This window comes from Piliocolobus tephrosceles, chromosome 12, assembly GCF_002776525.5.
Source record: "Piliocolobus tephrosceles isolate RC106 chromosome 12, ASM277652v3, whole genome shotgun sequence".
NCBI classification, from domain to species: Eukaryota; Metazoa; Chordata; class Mammalia; order Primates; family Cercopithecidae; genus Piliocolobus; species Piliocolobus tephrosceles.
This window is the reverse complement of record NC_045445.1, coordinates 69,574,811-69,598,789: the sequence shown is the minus strand read 5'-3', so window position 1 is coordinate 69,598,789 and position 23,979 is coordinate 69,574,811. Positions and strand designations below refer to the sequence as shown.

At 37.6% G+C, this 23,979-nt stretch overlaps 1 protein-coding gene across 1 annotated transcript in view; it reads right to left on the bottom strand.

The window, feature by feature from the left end:
* RPS6KA6 (ribosomal protein S6 kinase A6) overlaps positions 1-4,838 on the bottom strand; it is a 131,824-nt gene extending 126,986 nt beyond the window's left edge. The window contains exon 1 of the mRNA XM_026452155.1: positions 4,758-4,838. Coding sequence (XP_026307940.1) covers positions 4,758-4,838 — 81 coding nt within the window. The remainder of the gene's footprint in view (positions 1-4,757) is intronic.
* Positions 4,839-23,979: the final 19,141 nt, after the last annotated feature.

Below are 23,979 nucleotides of genomic sequence, written 5' to 3'. Positions count from 1 at the left end.
AAAGAATTTAAGCATTCTAAGCATGATTAGAAATCTTCAGAGTAGAGTGCTATTATTCAATACAATATTAGAAAGGGGAGAGTTTATTTTAGCTTTCTATCTCCCTACACTACAAAGATCTATTGATTTTTGTATTAGTCTAGTGACTAATATAGAGACTTATATTGGCAGGTGTGCATTAAATACCTGTTATATTGAATTAATTCCTACCAGGACGCTTCTAATCTCAGTTGTTTGTTATTTCTTCTTACTCTCCAACATCCAATCATTTACCAAATTGTAACTATTCTACCTCTGCCAAGTCTCTCCCATTAGTCATCTCTTTTCTACCCTTTCTGTACCAGTCCAAAAATCTCATTACTACTTCCACTAACACAATAGCCTCCTAGCTGGAATTCCCCACCTTCCATATCTCCCCCATTCTTCACCATCATCAATTATTTTTCAAAGGACAAATCTAATGTTACTCATGTTCTCAAAAACCTTCAGTGACTCCTATTTATGAGATAAAATTGAACCCTTAAACTTGGTTAAAAAGTCCCATTCAACCTGGGCCTAGCCTACCTTTAATACATTCCTTATCTTATCTCTCACTATATCCCCTCTCCCACATCACAGACTTATAACAGCATCAGACTCTTCCTTCTTTCAGAACATTTCCATGCCTTTTCTTATATTGTCCCCATCCGCATGAAATATGCTCCTTTCATCTGTCTGTGAAAATATTACCATTTTCTAATGCCCTGCTCAAATCCCACCTCCTTCACAAAGGTTTACCAGATCCATTCCTAAACCACCACCACCCCATTGTTGATAATCTTGTGCCTTCTACAACAATTTCCATACATGCCTGTCTAACTACCTGAATGTAAACCTGTGGGGGTAGGGTAAGCATTTCACATTACAGCACTATGTACAGCACTGCCTTGTACTCAATAAATGCTTCACGAATTGAACCAATTCCTACCATGACAAGAGTTCAGAATTTTTTAAAATATTAAAAATTTCAATGAAACACCTCATCAGCCAGATATAATAAATGAAATTATCTGTCTCTTCTTATCCTTCCAGTGTTTCTAAATATAACTTTGTATTTAATCCCTGGATCACCCTATCTGTGATTACAAACATTCACAGTGAGAGCACCACTATACTTAGATGAAATGATCAAATTTAGGAAGGGTTCTTAAGAAAAACTGCTTACGAAATGGAAAGTTATGGCCATGGTTATCTGAATCCCATGATTTTAACATAGATAATAATAGTTCAGAGTTTAGGGGCATGGAAAGAGGCATGATGGCTGTGGGAAAAGAGAAGGAACTATTGTGTACTAGAGACTATGTGCAAAACATCTTGCTAAGTTTATTAAACCCAGCACTGAATTTTCTTTACAAAACAACTCTTGAAGATGGTTTTTTCTCCAACTTATAGATAAAAAAAAGTGAGGTTCAGAAAAGTTAGGTAACGTGGATTGTGTCACACCATGAGTATGGCATGGAGCTCAGACAAAAACTCAGATTTACCTGCCTTCAAAGCTGTTCTTTCCTCTATTACTATAGGGTCTCATGAGAATTAATTAAAACTAGAAGTTTTTCCCAAATTGGTTTTATCAGTAAACTACATACTCTCAAAACTAATTTGCTTAGACAGGCATGGTTCTGAGCACCTGCAGTCCCAGCTACTCGAGAACCTGGGGCAGGAGATTGTTTGAGTCCAGGAGTTCGAGGCCAGCCTGGACAATGGACAATGACACAGAAAGACCCTGACTCGAAAAATAAATAAATAAATAAAAACTAACTTGCTTAAACAAAAATAGCATTGCTAAAGAAATAATATAAAAGTACTAGATGTTTACTATGACATGAAATGTGAAAATTCTATAATCAACTCGATAAGGAAGCACTTGGTTCCTCACCAAAAAACAACTAAGTGAACAAACTGTAACATGCATGGCATTAAATCATGAAAAGTTCACATTAGTCAAATAGGTTGTTCTTTATGATCCTTGCCCGGGAATGACCCATCCCATCTCAAGTAAAATCTCTTTCTTGATCCTGACAGAATCCAATCAAAAGCTAAAATTGTGACTGCGTGAGGGGTGATGCCCTTTGAAGTTCCTATTCCCAGTAGACCTGATTGAGACAGTCCCTGCAGGAGCTCTCACAACCAGTTTCTTGCTTACCCTATTTCCCCTCTTCTAAGAACTCTTCCCAGAAACCAAAAGATCCCAGGTTTCCCCTTCTCAGGCCCATTCTCCTCCTCTCACTGGGACCAAGCTAATTATTGGTTGAAACCTGATACATTTCACCATAGAACAATTTTACAAACAGTGGTTAGGCTCGGCATCATTATACCTCGCTATTGTGTACTGATTTTAAAATGTAAGTACCCTTGATAAGTTTTTCCTGTGGGAAAACATGTTAAGAGTCTCAAACAACCAATTTACACACTTCTGAATGGTAATTCAAAGGTTAACAACTGTCCATGCAAGCAAGACAGGTAAAAGATACAAAAAGACTCCAAAATATATGGTATTGTCTATAATCTTTAATCTTACCAGATTCAACACACACAGAAATGGACGGAAATTATTTCTTTTGACATTAAAGTTAACAGATTCTTACCTACTACATTTTCTTTAAGGATTCTAGCACATTTTAAAAATATATATTCTAAAACAAAAACACTCTTAGTCCTAAAATTATCACGATTGAGGGTTGTAGAGCTTGTACTCAAAATTAGCATTTCTAAAGCCAACATCAACAAATTTGTAATTAAAATAAATATAAATTATCAAAAGTAAACTTGTTTACTTCTTATCAAAAGAATATAATTAAAAACAAACAAACTCTTCTAAGTACTAAGTGGGTCTGTTCAAATGTAGCATTTAGTTTTCACCTAGAATATTTTTTATTAAGTAACTTGCAGGGTTAAATCTAACCAATCATAACTGTTTTAGAGAAAGAAGGCAGAAATACTATCTTCACCACATTACCTTCACCTTTCGTTTTACTTCATAGGGATTAACAATTTCCACTCGAGTATTTTTCCAAATTGCTGAGGTAGAGAGACCCATTGTTAAATCTCTACAATACCTAAAACATACTGCAAACAATAAAAAAACCATATGTGGTAATTACAATTTAAAACATACTACATTCAAAGTTAACAGAAATAATAAAATAGTAGGCATGCAAAAGGCTTCCCACCTCCCATCCCATCCTTATAGGGCAAAACATTTAATTGTTTTTATAAACTAAATGCCTATGACTATAAGTTCTGTAAGTTACATACATGAATAAAACAAAGTTCCTCTCCCCTTCAATAGACTTGCTAGACAATTGTGCAGTTAGCATTCCCACATTTCAACAAGAAAGGAACACCTATTCATTTATCTTGTTCTTACGAGATGTAAAATATTAAAATGTATATTGGAATTGCTTGGTTTACTAGTAAAATATTTCCTATAAGTATAGAGGGTTCAGATTTAGGGTATTTCTGAACTTATTTCCACTACATTCCTTACCACATGCTATTCTAGCATGTAATCTTAACCCCAGTTTAGTTGATAAACAACAAAAAAATTTAAAGAAAAAAAACAAGATAATCATACAACAGCCAAATGTGTATTTTTTTTTTTTTAATGGACCAAGTACTTGAAGAAAAGTTGCACCCTTTAGATGTCGAGGATTGAGAGTCTTACCTCAAAATATCCTACTGTGAATCAATTTCACCAACTATTTTTAGGAGGTGTATGGTGGCCTCTACTGGAGTAGTACGCAGTCGATTAAGTTATCAGAAAAGGATCCAACTTTCTATCACAAAAGACACGTTTTTGTGTTTAAATGCTGCCCGCTTTTATAACAATAAAAACAAAGCACCTGTATACATCTACTTTCTCACTGCACAGCTGACCAAAGCCCAACCAGAACAGTTTCAGAGGTAAGAACAGTGGGAAGAGAGGTGAACCAAAGTATTTTGGTTGAACCTCGCTAAGTCTTACCAAAGATTCGACTTATGTATAAGGGTTGAGGTTTACTTTGCGTCTTCTTTTACAGACCAACGGGGCGGGGACAGCGGTTGTGGAAAGGAGAAGGGGCGGAGCAAGAGTGCAGTAGAATCAAGGGGACCTGAGAGGAAGCAGTAGAACATCACCTGAAACCTGGCAACTGGAGATAGGTCGCCAGTGTATCTCGACTTGGGTCATTACAAGGAACCATAACAAGCCACAGAGAAACGAGAAAGCTGTTACCAGGGAACACTCGTGCCTATGTGCAAATGTCCCCAGAGTTACTTAGTCACCTTGGTGTGTTTGTTGCACTGGGTTCATAAAGCGCCCGGGGTTCAACAGCGAGCTGGAGTCCGCAGCTGTCCCCCAAAATGTTCCCAGCCAGCAAACTAGGCGCGGCGGAGAAAACGGGACGCGCGGAGTCAGGCACAGCACCCCGCCAGTCCCCCAGTTCCCCTTCGGGTCGGAAAGTGAAGAAACTTAGTCACAACAACTCTGGCGTGGCCCGCCAGGCAGGCGCTCCGCCCAAGGCCGAGCCCGGGCCCAGGCTGCACTCACTCCGCATGCCCGAGCCCGCCGTCTCATCCCCGCCCGCTCCCCAGCGAAAGGGCAGTGCAGGCAGCATCTAGGGGGCTTGCCCGGGAGCCCGCTTCCCGGCCCCACGCCTCTCCTCTCTCGGTCCCCAGCCAAGGTCTTGAGGGGAAGGAGGCGGGGGTTGGCTCCAGCCCGTCTCGGCCACCACACTAACCTCGCCACTGCTCGCGCCGCCGCCGCTGAACACTTCCATTTCTCGGTCCCAAGGCTCGTCCTGAGGAGCGAATGGTAGCATCTCCCCTTCAGGAGCACTCGAACAGGAGCTGCCGCCTACCGCTGGCGCAGCCGCGCATCCTGTCTATTGAACTGGCCCGCCGCCGCCGCAGCAGCGACCCCCAGCCCCGCCTTCAGCGACCGCTGCCCTCGCCGCCGGGTCTCTCAGAGGCTGGGAGCAGGGGGTCGCCGCCGCCGCCGCCCGGTGATTCCCATAGAGAAGACAACTCTGTGCTGCCTCTCCGAGAGCTGCCGCTCGGCTTGCGCTCACCACTGCCACCACCACGACGGCCGCTCGGTGGTGACTCCCCCCAACACCCCGCTTCCTCGGGTCCCCTCCCCGCTCCCTGCTCTATCAATATGGCGGCAGCGGCGGCGTTACCTGTGCGGCGCCTGGACCCCCCCCACCCCAGGGCGGCGGCAAAGCGGCGTCACCCAAACGTCAATGGAGATTCCCCAGCCGGGGGTGAAGGGGGAGGGATAGAGGGGCGGGGTGGATGCGGAGGACCGCGTGGTGGGTGGTGGGATAGAGGGGAGGGGGGCGTGCTGGGCTGGGGAGGTTGCTGAAGAGTAGTAAAAGCCCCTGCTAGCGCCTCGGTAAACCGGCCCGCTCCACGGAGCATGCGCAACACTCTTCACACATGCTCAGCAGGCCCTCTCAAGTCCACGGAGCAGCACTGCTGGCGGGCGGTAGGATTCTCAAAAAGGATGGTGGAACTGAAGGACCCTCCCGAGCACTTGAGGAGTCAGGGGCAGGGTAGGACTCCAAGAGTATCTCTTTGCAGGGCTTACGAAAAGCAGGTGTCTTATATGCCAAACCACGCCCATTTCAATACTTAGTGACAAATACTAGGGCGGGGATTTTAGTACATCATACATTATCCTCCTAGGAGGTAAAGGCAGGATAACCCCCATTTAAAAAAAATAAATATGCCTGTCCTCCCTACCCCCCACCTCACTTGTCCCTCTCAGTATGCTCCCGCTGGTTGCCCTCACACTATTGATGACACACAATGCTTCTCTTCTTCACACATGCACGCACACAGGCAAACATATGCCACTTAATGGACTCCACTTGTGGCAACAAAGGCATGATTCCGAAGTTTGCCCATCCTCCAGTCCTTTCTGAGAATATTGCGTCTGTAGTGACAATAATCATAATTTTTACTACCTTCTTCAAAGCGAGCTTTACTACTTCGCTACTCTAAGCCACACACCGTATTGGGAGCTGGCGATATAACAGAGATAAAGTACAATCTTACACGGGGGATGATCAAGATGCCTCTCATCAAAACACTTCAGAGCTGAAAGTTTAAAAGTTATTCCGCATTTGACACTTCAAAGACTTAAAAGAGCAACTGTAACAGCGGCTAAACCAACTCAGGACCTTGGAGAGGTTTCTAACGTTCTTCGTAAAAGGCACACCACCCCCTTTCCCCTTCTACACCTAGGGCTATTGAACTATGCTCTCCGTTTATTTCATCATCTGGTCTCAAGAGCTAATGAAGCAAAGCTGGCCACAGAGATTGCACTGAATTACAAACAAGGATAACTGATAGTGTCCTCCCACTTACTCTGCTGAAAATCTCAAGGGAAAAGTGAGCTTAATGAACAGGATTCTCTAAAAGTCAAAGCTTTGAAAGTAGTGGGTGCACGGGGCTATAAATCGTGAAAATGTGTGAGAGTGTGTGTGCACGCACACACGCATAAACTCATATGTGGCTGAACTGACAATATTAACTAGGTACAACCAATTTTTTTTTTTTTTTTTTTTTTTTTTTTTTTTTTGAGATGGAGTCTCTCTCTGTTGCCCAGGCTGGAGTGCAGTAACGCGATCTGGGCTCACTACAACTTCCACCTCCCGGGTTCAAGCGATTCTTCTGACTCAGCCTCCCGAGTAGCTGGGATTACAAGCGTGTGCCACGATACCTGGCTAATTTTTGTATTTTTAGTAGAGACAGGGTTTCACCATGTTGGTCAGGCTGGTATCGAACTCCTGACCTTGTGATCCGCCCACCTCAGCCTCTCAAAGTGCTGGGATTACAGGCGTGAGCCACTGCGCCCGGGAGGGCCAACCTTTTGAGCGCTGGGTCTCCTCCAGCTCCTCTTGCCTACTCAAAGGCTTTGTTCTGCAACCCGCGCCCCCCACTAACATCATGTATTTTTTTTCTCTCTACTGAATCTCTCCCGTCAGCAAAAACATGTTATTGACAGCTTGCTTGAACACTTGCTGGTATTTGATGGAAGTTCATGACTTACTCTTTCTTTAAACATTTTCTTTACTTGGCCTCTGGAACAAAATAATATTTGTTTTTCTCCTACATCATTGTTTCTCTTATACATATTTCTGTCTCCTTTACTGGATCATCCCTCCTCTTCCCAATCGCTGCCTGTTGGAACTTCAAGGTTCAGTCCCACCCTCTTTCTTTTTCAGCATTCTAGGTATTCCCGTATCCCATCCAGACCTGATATGGTTAGGTTTCGTGTCCCCACCCAAATCTCATTATGAATTGTAATCCCCATAATCCCCATCATCCCCATTTGTCAAGGGAAGGACCAAGTGGAGGTAAGTGAATCATGGGGATGGTTTCCACCATGCTGTTCTTGTGATAGTGCGTGAGTTCTAACAAGATCTGACAGTTTTTTTGTTTTTTTTTTTTTTTTTTTTTTGCAAAGCAAAAGCAAGTTTATTAAGAAAGTACAGTGGTGAAAGGACAGCTACTCCATAGACAAAGTAGGACATTCCTGAAAAGTAAGAGGAGGAACACATGCACCCCGCGTACAATACTCATATATATGGGGAGATGTGCTCCGCTCCAAGGGTTTGTGATAAACGATTAATTTTCTTAATTACTATATTTTGCAAGAATCAACATCTTTATCTTTAAAGCAAAATTAGGAATGCCTTTGTTCTTCAGATATTGACACTTTTATAAGGCGCTCTTCCTTTATTGGGCACTTCTTCTTCCTGACGCCAGGTGAAGAAGGTACCTTGTTTCTCCTTTGCCTTGATTGTAAGTTACCTGGGGCTCCCCAGCCATGATGAACTGTGAGTCAATTAAACCTCTATTTTTTAAATAAATTACCCAGTCTTGAGCAGTTCTTTGTAGCAGTATGAAAACAGACTAATACAATCAATTGGTACCAAGGTAGTGGGGTGCTGCTATAAACATACTCAAAAATGTGGAAGCGACTTTGATACTGTGTAACAGGAAGAGGTTGGAACAGCTTGGAGGGCTCAGAAGAAGACAGGAAGATGTGGGAATGTGTGAAACTTTCTAGAGACTTGTTAGATGGCTTTGACCAAAATGCTGATAGTGATACAATGAAGTCCAGACTGAGGTGGTCTCAGGTGGATATGAGTAATTGTTGGGAACTGGAATAAAGGTGACTCTTGCTATGCTTTAACAAAGAGACTGGTGGCATTTTGCCACTACCCTAGAGATCTGTGGAACTTTGAACTTGAGAGAGATATGTTAGGGTACCTGGTGGAAGAAATTTCTAAAAAACAAAGAATTCAAGAGGTGACTTGGGTGCCCTTGTAAACATTTAATTTCATGCATTCACAAAGAGACGATTTGGATTTGGAACTTATGTTTAAAAGGGAAGCAGAGCATGAAAGTTTGGAAAATTTGCAACCTGACGATGTGATAGAATAGAAAAACCAATTTTCTGGGAAGAAATTTAAGCTGGCTGCAGAAATTTGCATAATTAACAAGAAGCCAAATGTTAATCACCAAGATAATGGGGAAAATGTCCCTAGGGCGTGTCACTTCAAGACCTCATTATATACAAAGAAATAACAAATTACTAGTCTATATAGTTGAACATAATTAAAATGCCTTTTATTCTGATGCCCTGTTAAGGAATCAGACTATGAAAATGGGTAAATTTGGAGGTGTCCATAAGAGATTATATATATATATATATATATATATATCTCACACATACCATAGAGAGAAAGAGAGACAGAGAAAGGGAAACAGAGATGCAGAGTATTTGTTTAGACCGAGAACACATGCGGCAGGTGATAGACTTCTAGGTTACGTGTGGTCAATAATTCAGATATAAGCAAGTTGAAATTAGGAAAATAGGTAGACATTGAAATAGGCAGAGTTTTTGCCCAGGGTGTCATGATACCTTTGGTACACATGGTCTAGTACCCTGGATAGCTCCCTGGAAGATAAGATGATTTGAGTCTAAGCCTGGTTTCAAAAAGAGAGCCTTTTTTGGACTTAGATTCCCACCCCTCGCTAGGGTTCTGAATATTAAGGAAGCCCACACATTTATGTAAATTTGAGTCTCTGAAAAATAGAAAGTGGAGAGTTATTTCAATATCCCAAGTAACATTTGGACCTCCATTACATAAAAGGGGCACATATTTTGGCCTAGTTTGGAGCAATGTAGGAGTATACATATTCTCCAAGTAGGCCTACGACAGAGTCCTTATACAAAACGAGATGTTTAAAACCAAGTGTTGGTTTTCCATACTAAAACTCAGAATTACTTTCATTATTTTCATTCTGCATTTAGTGATTCAAAGTCCATGTGGGTACTAAATTGTTTTGTGAGTCAACCTACTAGGTTTCAAAGGTTTTAAATGTAAATGTTATACAAAAAGTTTCAAAAGTAAATGTTGTTCAAAATAATCTTATAATCTCTTGACATTTTCAAAAACCTTAATCTTATATAACCATAAAAATTATCCAAAGGCAACACAGCTTCTACCTAACTTGCCTGCTATTTACATCTTTGAGTATGATCTAGTATACTTGAATGGAAATTTAATTAAAACAAGATTAAAACCTACCCTTATTTGAAGGTCCAACAAAGACATTACTTATCTTAAAAATGTTTTCTTGCTTTTATTGATACATAACAATTGTACATATTTATGCAGTACATACAATATTTTGATACATGCATAAAGTGTTTAATTATCAAATCAGCATATTTAGGATATCCATCACCTCAAAGACTCATCATTTCTCTGCACCGGGAACATTTCAAATCTTCTAGCTACTTTGAAGTATACAACAAATTACTGACTATATTCACACTATTGTGTTATTGAACACTAGAACTTATACCCTTTATCTATCTGCATATTTATACCCATTAACCAACACCCCTTCACACCACCACCCTTCCCAGCTTCTGAAAACCATCACTGGACTCTCTATCCCCAAGAAATAAAAATTTTAGCTCCCACATATGAATGAGAATGTGCACTATTTGTCTTTCTGTCCTTTGCTTATTTCACTTAACATAATGGCTTCCAATTCCATCATGTTGCTGCAAATCAGAGGATTTTATTCTTTTTATGGCTTAATAGTAATACTCCTTTGTATATATGCACCATATTTTCTTTATCTGTTAATCCATCGATGGACACTTTTGTTGGTTCTGTATTTTGGCTATTGTTAATAGTGCTACAATAAGAAATACAATAGGGATGCATGTATCCCTTTGATATACTAATTTCCTTTCAGTTGGTAAGTACCCAGCAGTAGGATTGCTGGATCATAAGGTAGTTCTATTTTTATTTTTTTGAGAAACCTCCATACTGTTTTCCATGACTGCACTAATTTATATTTCCACTAACAGTGAATAAGAGTTCCCTCTTCTCTCCATCCTCACCAGCATCTGTTAATTTTTATATTTTTGTAATAGCCATTCTAACTGGGGTAAGATGACATCTCATTATGGTTTTCATTTACATTTCCCTGATGATTAGTGACGTTGAGCATTTTTTTTTTCATATACCAGTTGGCCATTTGCATGTCTTCTCTTGCGAAATGTCTGTTCAGATGCTTTGCCCATTTTTAAGTGGGACTGTTTCTCGGTTTGCTGTTGAGTTCCTTATACAGTGCAAATATTCATTCATTGTTGGATAAATACCTTGAAAATATTTGATCTCGTTCTAAAGTTTGTTTCTTCACTCTGTTAATTGTTTCCTTTGCTTTGCAGAGGCTTTATAGTCCTGTTTTTTATTTTTGTTTTTGTTGTCTGTGTTATTGAAGATTTGCCATAAAAATCTTTGCCTTGACCAAGGTCATGAAGTGTTTCCTCTATATTTTTTTCTAGTAGCTGTATAGTTTTTGGCCTTATTTTTAAGTCTCTAATACATTTTGAGTTGAATTTTGTATGTGGTGAGATATAAGGATCTAGTTTCATTCTTCTGTATATGGATTATGGATATACAGTATTTCCAGCACCCTCTTTTGAAGACAGTGTCCTTTTTTAAATGAATGATCTTGGCACCTTTGTCAAAAATCAGTTGATTTTAAAAACATTAATTTATTTCTCCACTTGCTGATCTGTTCCATTGGTCTACTGTTTGTTTTTATAGCAATAACATGCTGTTTGGGTTACTATAGCTTTGCAGCATACTTTGAAGTCAGGTTTTGTGATGCCTCCAGCTTTGTTCTTGTTGAGTATTGCTTTGGCTTTTTGGGGTCTTTAGTGGTTCCATATACATTTTAGAATTATTTTTATTTTCTATTTCTGTGAATAATATCATTGGTATTTTGATAAGGATTACATTCAATCTGTAGCTTGCTTTGGATAGTATGGTCATTTTAATAATATTAATTCTTGCAATTTGTAAACGTGAGATGTATTTTCATTTGTTTGTGTCCTCTTCAGTTTCTTTTATCAGTATTTTCTAGCTTTTGTTGTACAGCTCCTTCTCCTCCTTGTTAAATTTATTGCTAGGTCTTTTTTTTTTTTTTGTAGATATTATAAATGGAATTGCTTTCTTGATTTCTTTTTCAGATAGTTCACAATTGGTGCATAGAAATGCTACTGATTTCTTAATATTGATTTTGTATTCTGCAACTTTACTGAAATTTTAATCATTTCTAAGACTTTATTGATGAAGCCTTTAGGCGTCCCCCCTTCCCAATTGAGACAGAGTCTCACTCTGTCTCCCAAGCTGGAGTCCAGTGGCATGATCTTGCCTCATTGCAACCTCTGCCTCCCAAGTTCACTCAAGTCTCCTGCCTCAGCCTCCCGAGTAGCTGAGATTACAGGCATGCACCACCATGCCTGGCTAATTTTTGTATTTTTAGTAGAGACAAGGTTTCGCCATGTTGGCCAGGCTGGTCTCAAATCCCCGACCTCAGGTGATCGACCGCCTTGGCCTCCCAAAGTGCTAGGATTACAGGTGGGAGCCACCGCTCCCAGCCAGCCTTTAGGCTTTTCTATATATATGATCATATCAACTACAAATAGAGACAATTCGACTTCCTCATTTCCAATTTGGATGCCCCTTCTTTCTTTCTCTTGCCTGAATGCTCTGTCTAGGACTTATAATATTCTGTTAAATAAGACTGGTAAAAGTGGGCATCCTCGTTTTGTTACATCTCTTGGAGAAAAGGCTTTCATCTCTTCCACATTCAGTATAATGTTAGCTGTGGGTTTGTCATATAGGACCTTTGTTATGTTATGTTCCTTCTATGTCTAATTTGTTGGACAGTTTTATCATGAATTAATATTTGAATTTTGTTAAATACATTTTCTCCATCTAAAATGCAGATGATCATATAGTTTATGCTCTTTATTCAGCTAATGTGATGTATCTTTTTATAAATTTACATATGTTGAAAAATCCTTGAATCCCTGAGATAAATCCCACTTTATAATGGTGTATTATTTTTTTCATGTGTTCTTGGATTCAGTTTGCTGGTATTTTGTTGATGATTTTCGTATCTATGTTTATCAGGGATATTGACCTGTAGCGTGTTTTATTATAATTATTAACATTGTATCATTGGCTGGTTTTGATATCAGAATAATGGTGGCCTCATAGTATGAGTTTAGAAGAATTTCCTCCTCTTTAATTTTTTGGAATAGTTTTAGAAAAATTTGAGTTAGTTATTCTTTATAGGTTTCATAAAATTCATCAGTAAAGCCAACCAGATCTGGGCTTTCCTTTGTCACTAGACTTTCTATCACTGATTCAATCTTACTACTCTTTATTGGTCTGTTCAAGTTTTTCTATTTCTTCCTCATTAAATCTTGATAAGTTTGTATGTGCCTAGGAAATTATCCATTTCCTCTAGGCTTACCAATTTCTTAGCATATAGTTGTCATAATAGTTTCTAATAATCCTTTGTATGTCTGTGTATCAATTGTAATGTTTCCCTTTTCAACATTGATTTTATTTGGGGCTATCTTCTCCCTTCTTCTTTTTGTTTAATCTAGCTAGTGGCTTATCCATTTGTTTATCTTTTCTTGAAACCATCTTTTTATGTCATTGATCCTTTGTATTTTTAAAAATCTTTGTTTATCTTAGTTGTCCTCAAATATTTGTTATATCTTTCCTTCTACTAATTTGGGGTTTGGTTTGTTCTTGCTTTTATAGTTCCAATAGGTGCATCATTTGATTGTTTCTTTGGGATCACTTTACTTGTTTAATTTCTTTTTTATTTTTACCTTTTGTGCATATATAGTAGGTGTATATATTTATGGGATACATGACATGTTTTATTACATGCATGAAATATGAAATAATCACATAATGGAGAATGGACTATCCATCCCCTTAAGCATTTATTCTTAATGTTACAAAGACTCCAGTTACACTTTTAATTATTTTTAAATGTGCAATTGTTATTGACTATAATCACCTTATTGTGGTATCAAGTAGAAGGTCTTGTTCATGCTCTCTAACTATCTTTTTGTACCCATTAATCATCCCCAACTCATCCCTGGCTCCTCACTACCATTCTCAGCCTATGATAACCATCTTTCTGCTCTCTATGTCCACGAGTTCAATTGTTTTGATTTTTTGATCCCACAATTAACTAAGAACATGCAATGTTGCTTTTTTTGTGCCTGGCTTATTTCACTTAATATAATCATCTCCAGTTCCATCCGTGTTGTTGCAAATAACAGCATCTCATTCTTTTTATAGCTGAAGAGTACTCCATTATGTATAAGTACCACATTTTCTTTATTTATTCATCTGTTAATGGACACTTAGGCGGCTTCCAAATCTTAGCTATTGTGAACAGTGCTGCAACAAATATGGGAGTGCAGTTATCTATTCAACATACTAATTTCCTTTATTTGGGGTGTATACACAGCAGTGCAATTGCCAAATTGTATGACATCTCTCTATATATAGATTTTTAAGAAACCTCAAAGTAGTTATCCCTAGTGCTTGGAATACTATACAGTCATAAAAAGAAATGAGAATATGTCCTTTGCAGGGCCATGGATGGAGTTGGAAGCCATTATCCTCAGCAAACTAACACAGGAACAGGAAACCAAACATTGCATTTTCTCACCTATAAATTGGAGCCGAGTAATGAGAACACATGGACACATGGGATGGAACAAGAGACACTGTGACCTGTTGGAGGGGGTCACTGGTGGGAGGGAGAGCATCAGGAAGAATAGCTTATGGATGCTGAGTTTAATACCTAGGTTATGGGATGATCTGTGCAACAAACCACCATGGCACATATTTACCATGCAACAAACCTGCACATTGTGCACATGTACCCTGAACTTAAAATAAAAGTTGAAGAAAAAAAAAAAGACTTAAATGTAAGAACTGAAACTGTTAAAATACTAGACAAAAACTTAGAGAAAACTCTGGATATTGTTGTAGCCAAGGAATTCATGACTATACCTCATAAGCACAGGCAACAAGTACAAATATAGGCAAGTGGAACTTAAACTATAAAGCTTCCACCCATTAAAATAAATAGTCAACAGAGTATATAGACAGCCTGCAGAATGAGAGAAAATACTTGCAACCCCAGTGAGATATCATCTGGCACCAGTCAAAATGGCTATTACAAAAAGTAAACAAACAAACAAATACCAAAAAAACCTAACAGTTGTTGGTAAGGATATGCAGAAAGGGAAACACTTATCAACTGTTGGTGGCAGTGTAAATTAGTAAGACCTCTGTATAAAACAGTGAATATTTCTTGAAGAACTAAAAATAGAACTACCATTTGATCCAGCTCTCACTACTACTGGTTATCTACCCAAAGGAAAACAAATCATAATATAAAAAAGATACTTGCGCTCTTATGTTCATCACAGCAATATTTACAAAAGCAAAGATATGTAATCAACCTGAGTGTCCATCAACAGGTGACCGGATAAAGAAAATGTGGCATATATGCACAATGGAATACTATTCAGTCATAAGAAAAATGACATCATATCTTTTGCAGGAACATGGATGGAACTGGAGGCCATTATCTTAAGTGAAATAATTCAAAAACAGAATGTCAAGTGCCACATGTTCTCACTTATAAGTGGGGGCTAAATAATGGGTATGCATGGACATACAGTGTGGAATGATAGACACAGGATACTCCTTAGAGTGGCAGGGTGAGATGAAGGTGATGGATGAGAAATTACTTAATGGCTACAATGTACATTATTTGGGCAGTGGATATGCTATAACCCCAGACCACTACACAATCCATCCATGTAACAAAACTGCCCTTGTACTCCTTAAATTTATATAATGTATTTAAAAAATAAAATTTAAAAATTAAAAGAAAGACAAATAGGTCAATGGATTATAATATACTCAGAAATAGGCCCAAATGTAAATGGCCAACTGAGATTTTACAGAATTGGAAAGGTAATTCAGTGGAGAAAGAATAGATTTTTCAACAAATGGTGCTGGAAAAATTTGGATATCCATGTGGAAGAAAATGAAGTTTGATCCATTGCTTGCGATACATACAAAGAAAAACTCAAAATGGATTATAAACATAAGTACAAAACCTAAAATCTATAACATTTCTAGAAAAAAATAATGTAAATAAGAAGAAAATTTTTGTGTTCCTTGGATGGACAAAGGTTTCTTAGATTTGACCCTAAAGGCATGATTCATACAAGCAAAAACTGGGCTTCATCAAAATTCATAATACGTTCTCTTACAAAACATCATTAAGAGAATGATAAGACAGGCCATAGAAAGAAAAAAAATTCAAATCTTATATCTAAAAAGGATATTGTATTCAGAATACATACGAAACTCAAAATTCGGCCGGACGCCGTGGCTCACATCTGTAATCTCAGCACTTTGGGAGGCCAAGGCAGGTGGATCACAAGGTCAGGAGATCGAGACCATCTTGGCTAACACAGTGAAACCCTACTCTACTAAAAGTACAAAAAATTAGCCAGGGTTGGTGGCGGGAGCCTGTAGTCCCAGCTACTCGGGAGGCTGAGGCAGGAGAATGGCGTGAACCCAGGAAGCGGAGCTTGCAGTGAGCAGAGATCGTGCCATTGCACTCCAGGCTGGGCAAAAGTGAAAAACTCCAAAAAAAAAAAAAAAAAAAAAAAAAAAGGAAGAAAGAAAAGAAAAGAAACTAAAAATTCAATAATTATGATAAAAACAACTTGTAAAATGTATAAATGATTTGACAAACACTCCACCAAAGAAGATGTACCAATGGGAGCAAACCATGTGAAAAAATGTTAAACACCATTAGCTATTAAGAAATCCACATTAAAACCACAATAGGATATCACTGTACACCTGTTAGAATGACTAAAAGGCAAACAACTAGGGAAAAAAAAACTGAAAATATTAAGTATTGAAGAAAATCAATATCAACTGGAACTCCCTTAACTTTCTGGTGGGAATGCAAAATGGTGCAGGCACTTCGGAAAACAGTTCAGAAGTTTCCTACAAAGTTAAACATACATTTATATAACCTTGCATACCAATCACAAATATTAGCCAAGGAGATGAAAATGTACATTCACACCATAAATTTTGTGTGAATGTTTATAGCAACTTCAATAATAATTTCTGAAAACTGGAAAACACCAAAATATCCTTCAACTATAGAATAGATAAACAAAATGTGGTACATCCATTCAAAGGAATACTACTCAGCAATAAAAAAGAATAAAATACTGGTACCTGCAACAAATTGGATGAATTGCAATTACATTATTTCAAGTGCAAAAGATGGCCTTGAAAAGCTTCATATTCTACGACATCATTTGTATAACATCTTAGAAAAATGTGAACTGTAGGGCCAGAAAACAGATTAGTGGTTGTCAAGGGTTGCAGATAAAAGGCAAGGGTTTTGTTCAAAGGGCCACATGTTTTGGGGTTGATACAAATGTTCTGTGGTTGTGGTTACATGATTGTATGTGTTTATCAAAACATATAACTGTATCCTAAAAGTGTGTTTTATTCTACAAAAATATTCTTCAGTAAACCTCACTTATAAAATAGGACATCAAACAAGCAAAAAGTATGGAAAAACACACATAAATGCACAAATTATGAACAAAAGTGAAGGGTAATGGTAAAAGGCTTGAAGGTAGAGAAGTACAAATAGTAGATTTTGCAAAAGGACATTTTGAGGTTCAAGGAGAGTATTTAAAGGTGAGGAAACTTTGTGACCAAACCAGCCCTGGTTCCCTTTGTTATGGGTGGGAGAGTTTATGTGCCAATTATAGAAGAGTATCTCATATCTTGTTTACCAATAGCCTATAATTTCACCTGATTTTTCCTCCCTTGAAAATACTTAGTACTGTCTCATTCTAGAGTATCTATGCAACATATTCCCTGCAATACTGCAGAGCTTGTGAAAATGGGGAGTCCAGAGTGATTGTCTTGATACGCTATACCCTAAGGTCAATTGCTCCACCTAAACAGATTTTGATCAATACTCTCAGAAAGAAGCACATGCAAATTTGAAAATTTTAATATCTATATGTGTTATTTGGAGGTGGCCACAACATACCTTAGATTGCTTTAGTAAATGGCAGAAAAGTGACTTACATTTCTTAAATACATTTTACTCACATTCGGTTAACATATACAAGAGGAGTGGAAATCATTATTTGAGTGCTCTTAGATTCCTTTTATTTGGAATGTGTTTAAAATATATGTGATAAAAACATATATTTGGGAAATGTAATATATTTAAAATGTAATATTCATGTTCATTATCATAGAAATGAACATATGTGCAGATACAACAAATACTAATGTTGAGAACACTTGCTTAAAGTAAAAGGTTATACTGCTTCTCAAATGCTGCTATTTTGAGTTCCTTATGATCACTTGGGTCTATGCTACTGAGTTTCTGATTACTACATTATTACATTTTCACATTATCACAATTTGCAGATGAACATGTTTCAGAAAAAGAGCAACATTTTAAACTTCTTCAAAGAGAAAAGATAGCCATAATACCAGTCTGTTCAGTAACGAACACCCCTACCAACCAGGTGGCTTTATGCCATTGCAAGTTATCCTGTTGCTTAATCTTAATTATACATCTTCTTTTGGGGGGAAAGTAAATTAATAGTGAAAGAGAATTATTTATTAATATATTTTTACATTTATAATTTATTTACCCCGCCTATACCCAAAAACAATTTGAGGCACCACATTGTTTATATTCACTGGAGCAAAGAAATGGGCATTAAATAAATAACTTAAATTAATAGAAGTTAAATTATCCACAGATGCTATCCATTCCTTTTATTTGGAGTACATCTAATTGTAATATCCAGCTGGTTGCCTTCACAACATCCCACCTCCTTCAACCTCCTTTTATTCTTTTCCAAATTCCCTCCCACTTCTGCCTTCCCACTTTCTTCTCTCCCGACTCTGGATTCAGACTCCATTAGCCCCTTTGCACTCCCTATTGACTCTCTTATCTCATTCTTGCCCCCTCATTAAAACTGCCCTTCTCCCTCCTTTGCACTCTCTCCTTAACACCTTCATTCCCTTCATACTAGGCCCAGCCCCCATCCCTTTGTCCCCTTCTCACTCATGCCTTATATCATCCCTGATCTCCTGTCTCCCAGCCCTTCTACTTTTAGTCTACCCTCGGTTTCGGGGGACACTCACCTACTACCTCCCTAATACTACTTGGATTACCACCTACTAGTTACCACTATGCCCTCTGGACAGTGTTACCTGCCTTCTAGTCTTTTATTATATGCAGCTAAGTTTGTTCCAAAGTGGCCATCTCACTTTACTGAGAATGTTAAACTCCAGCTACTCACCTCTCATGGCATATGGTCCATGGTGCTTTTGACTAAGTTCACATTCTTACATAAACAGTGATAATCATATGTGCTGATTGTCATTTCCCTTACAATAGAATATCATATAAACATGTGGTGCTAGAACAGCTGAGTATGTTTAATAAAAATGCTAAGGAATTATTTGGAACATATCGTATGGAGTCATTAGAATTTATTCATTCAATCCTTGTATCTCTGTTAACTTCTCAAATAACGATACCCATCACTCCTAACTGTCTTACTCTGATATGACTATCTATCTACTCAGGCTTGATTAATAGCACCCATTTATTGCGTGTGTACTATGGAAAGGTAACAATGCACTGTTGATCTCACCTTAATCAGAAGCAACACTCAAACCTTTATCGGGAGCACAGGGCTCTGTTTAGATTAGATTATTTTCATCTAGCATAGATGCTAATATGCTTGCAATTTTAAAAACAATTTTACTTTTCTACTTGTACTTCGAAAATAATCTGCATTTTGATTTACACACCTAATGAACAGATGAGAGTTAGATCCATTGTATATAGTGTGTCCCACTTACTTGAATAAAGATTCTGATTTAGAAATATTAATTCATCATGATAAATAATTCCACCTTGTTTTCAGAGATAAAAATCAAGCTGCCAGAAAACATTTACTTAAGCTGACTTTATAAGTCTTATATAAATGAACTGTGTATTATCACTGATGCGTGCGCTGGCACGTTTTTTTTTTTTTTTTTTTTTTTTCAGTCATTGGGAGGAAGAATTTGCTTATAGCTAACGTATTTATGATTATTTCATTCTTTAGTCTGCTCTGGAGCTAACTAAATAAAATGAAAAGGTATAATTTGTAGAAACAAAATTATGATTAAAATATAAGAATATAAAACTCAGTTTACATTGTCAGTACTTTTCCCCATTGAGCCTGAATTGTTAGTGTCATGCTCAGATGTGATCCTGCAAGGAGTTTGACTTGACTCAAAAGGATAACAAAGTGACAACTTCCACCTGCTTTGACTCCTGTCCAGTTCCTGTTAGAATTTTCAGAATCTTTTTTCACTATATCATATTTAAGGGTAGGGTCAAGGCAGGAACTACTGGACTAAGGAAGGCATGGACTCTTGTCCCCAAATGCTGGGACTCTTTATAGCCAGAACAGGTCACTTGGTGCATAGTGTATAAAGGAAAGGATCTTAGCCATCCTGTTACCAGCAACATTTGGCTACGAAGTTCTTTCAGCATAACTCTTCTATTTGGGAAATACCCTTATTGCAACTTTTGGTCCAGAATCATCTGCTCTTTTTGCAAAAACCTCAGTCAAGCAAAGATACTTCTGCCAAACCCCACCTTCTATCCCTTTACTTTCACTTCCAGCCCATTTCTCCTGAGAAAACCATATTGCCATGGGAATTTATTTACTATCTGTTCCCTCCAGACATAATCTCTATCAGACTTAATCAAGCCTACTACTTTTGATTATTCATTTAAATTATTCTCTTTCTTGACTATCCTAGTGCCAACTCCACCAGGAAAGATCCAAGTAACCATCCTGATGCAAGCCCCTGTTATATCTATAGTTATTCGGTGTAACAACAGATTAGCTGCTAACAGCCTTGTTTTAGCCCCATTGTTTATGAGATCTTTCTTTCACAATGTCCTCAGTGTGCATGAGTATAAGAATCCTTAAGAGCTTCATTTTGATTCTGCTCTGTTCACCTGAGCCTTTCCTGCATAATTGATACTCGTTAGCCCCTACTGCCCTACTCGGGGGTGCTGTGCTAGTCCAACAGGTGTAAATTTTATTAAATGTGTGTCACTACAGCACTCTTCTTGGAGATGATGTCTTAAAATATCGAGTATTGACACATTTCATTTCTCTAATAATCAATGATGCTGAGCTTTTCACATATATGATTGTTGGCCACATGTATATCTTCTTTTAAAAAGTGTCTGTTCATGTTCTTTGCTCACTTTTTAATGGGGTTGTTTGTTGTTGTTGTTTCTTTATTTGTCGAAGCTCCTTATAGATGCTGGATATTAGACCTTTGTCAGATGGATAGTTTGCAAATATTTTCTCCCACTCTGTAAGTTGTCTGTTCACTCTGTTGATAGTTTCTCTTGTGCAGAAGCTCTTTGGTTTGCTTGGATTTCATTTGTCAATTTTTGCTTTTGTTTCAATTGCTTTTGGTATCATTGTCATGAAACATTTGCCTATTCCTATGTTCAGAATGGTATCGCCTAGGTTGTCTTCCAGGGTTTTTATAGTTTTGGATTTTACATTTATGTTTTTAATCCATTGATCATTAGAATAATGCAAATCAAAACCACAATGAGATACGATCTCACAACAGAGTGGCTATTACTAAAAAGTCAAAAAATAACAAATAATGAAGAGATTGAGGAGAAAAAGGAGCATGTGTACAATGTTGGTGGGAATGTAAACTAGTTCAGCCATTATGGAAGACAGTGTGGCAATTCCTCAAAGACCTAAAAACAGAAATACCATTTGATCCAGCAATTCCATTCTTGGGTGTATACCCAAAGGAATATACACTGATGTTGGAGTAAAGATGCATGTCTGTACTTGAGAAAATCCCCTCTAATTACTCAGCCACCACTGTTTGTAGCTACTTTTTCATATGCTCTGTATTATTTGACTTGCTGACATTTCAAATGTTAACTTTAGAGTCCTTTTTTTTTCCTTATTACACATTTTTGGTACCATTTTACATCAGTAACTACAAAAACCAGCTTAGAATTTCTGTCACCTTTTCCCCTTTCCTAATAAGCTTGCTTTCACAAGGATAGTTTAGTATTGCCAATCATCTTCAAACAATGCCTTTTTTTTTTTTTCAAAAATCTACAGTATACTATGTTTTTCATTAAATAGCACTATGGCTGTTAATGTTCAGACAACATAGAAGTTGAGGATTTAGGCAGTTTTCTGAACAAATGTTACATTTGTAAATGTTTAACACCAATATTTTCCTAGTTTCAAGCAAAACTTGAATTTTGCTTAAAATATCCAGGTGCTATAATTGAGGCCAAAGAAGTCACCTTTTTGTTAAATCAGGTGGATAATTACTCTAATTCTCCAGTTTACTTTGCATGAAGTAATTAACTGAGAGAAATTTCCACTGAAAATTTCAGTGAAAAGAAATAGTCAAAAATGAGTGCTGAGTATCTTCAAGCCCAAACAAGTAGCTAATTGCCTGAAGTCACTAGTTGTTTAGTTAACCAGTCTCAGTTTTTGAAATATAACCATGGTGAAATTGGAAGAAAGAAAAATAAACATCCCTTTGGCATGCCTACCACAGTGCTCAATCATATATACTCAGAGTTAGTAGCACATTCAAAATTATACCTTTTCTTCAATTTCTCATTTTACTTCTTAAAGTAAGTTTATGTTGTCAACATTTATGTTAGTACAGAATAAAAAATGACCTGAGAGAAGCTTAGCAGTTCACTTTATTTGAGTCAATTTTCACAAACATCTGCTTTGGACATGAAGAAAGACTCTAGAGGTAGAAAACTTAGCAAGAACTAGAATAATCTAATAAATCTGAAATGCGATGATTAACTAGAAATATTTTCACATATATCATTTCTATTTTGCTAGAACACAGCCTAGAAAGTCAGGATAAACAAATGACAAATGTATAGGCATACTGAAAACTGGAAAAAAGGTTGGTGTTAAATAATGTCAAACGTAAAAGAGGGTCTCGGAAATCTTAACATCTATGAAACGGTTTAAAAACATTCCTGAGGGCAAATGATATCGAAATTATGAGAAACAAAATGAATGTTTAGGAGTCCAATTTTCCCCTTTGAACTGGTGAATGAACCCTATTTCACAACCTTCTATTACTCACAAGGTTTTGCAAAATTCAAATAGACCCACTTAGCCATATATGTGGCCAATCTGTACTAAAGTCATTTCATAAAGTTAGCTATTTACATTATTCAGGGAAATCTCAAAGGGGAAAATTTTAAACCTATCTTTACTTTTAAATACATCTACTTTTTTAGTATTATAGAGTGAGGAGAAATGTTACATAAAAAATAAACTTCTGACTTGCCTCACTATAATTAAAGCTTATCTCATCTAGTCTGACTTGGGTGGAAATGTTGAACAGCTGTCTGATCCATCCCTTCTACCCCTAATACCTTTCCAACTATTTGAAGACTTGTGGTTAAGCTAATCCTTCAGTTCTCCTAGGTTTCTTTTACAAGGGAAATTTTCTAAAACTTTCAAAGGAATCACTTTGGCTAGCTTACCTTGGTCCTTCTCTAAATGCCCCCTGAATCTAAAATAAAAGTTGAAATTATTAAAGTAAAAAGATAAATAAATACTCTACGTCTCAATTGGACCATAGATACTGAAACTGAATACATTATTCCACTTGGAAGACATGAACAAAACCTAACACAGAATATACCAAGATTACATCTCAGCTCCTTCATGCTATTAATATATCTATATAAAAGATAATGTTCACATTTACAACCATAGGGCATTCCATTACTGGCTTTTTTTTATTTATTTAACCTATGACTCCCACAGGCCTAATGCAGTTATTTGCTATAATTATATATAATGAATCCAGGACCATCTTGTATTCCTCTGAAATCTGGTATTCCTCCCTCAGTGGGCTTACTTTTAATTGACTTTGTCTTGATTATTTTTACCCGTTTCAACTTGTCAAACTTGTTTAGCATCCCAATCTTATCTCACTTCTCCTAACCCCTATACTGACAAAAGCAGAATTCTTTGAGTATGCATTCCTTAAAGAAAGTCTCAAACATGATATACCTATTTGATGAGTCTGCATACAGTCATGACACTAAGACATTCAACATTCCTGCCCCTTGTTCACTGCCTAATAAAACCCAAAGTCTTGTTTATTGATGCTCTTACCTGATTCCCAGGTCTTTGCTAATGTTCAAAGAATGGGATGCAACAGCACAGGCTTAAATTGGAGTCAGCCCTACAGCCAGATGCTCTACAATGTGTTCTTCTAGAACTTATTGCACCTCAAAATAGTTACTATCTGTAAGCGTTTTCCCCCGGAGTACAACCTGGAAAGAAAAAATGTGACTCCAGCCGGAACAGTGGTAAAGCTGGGAAACAAG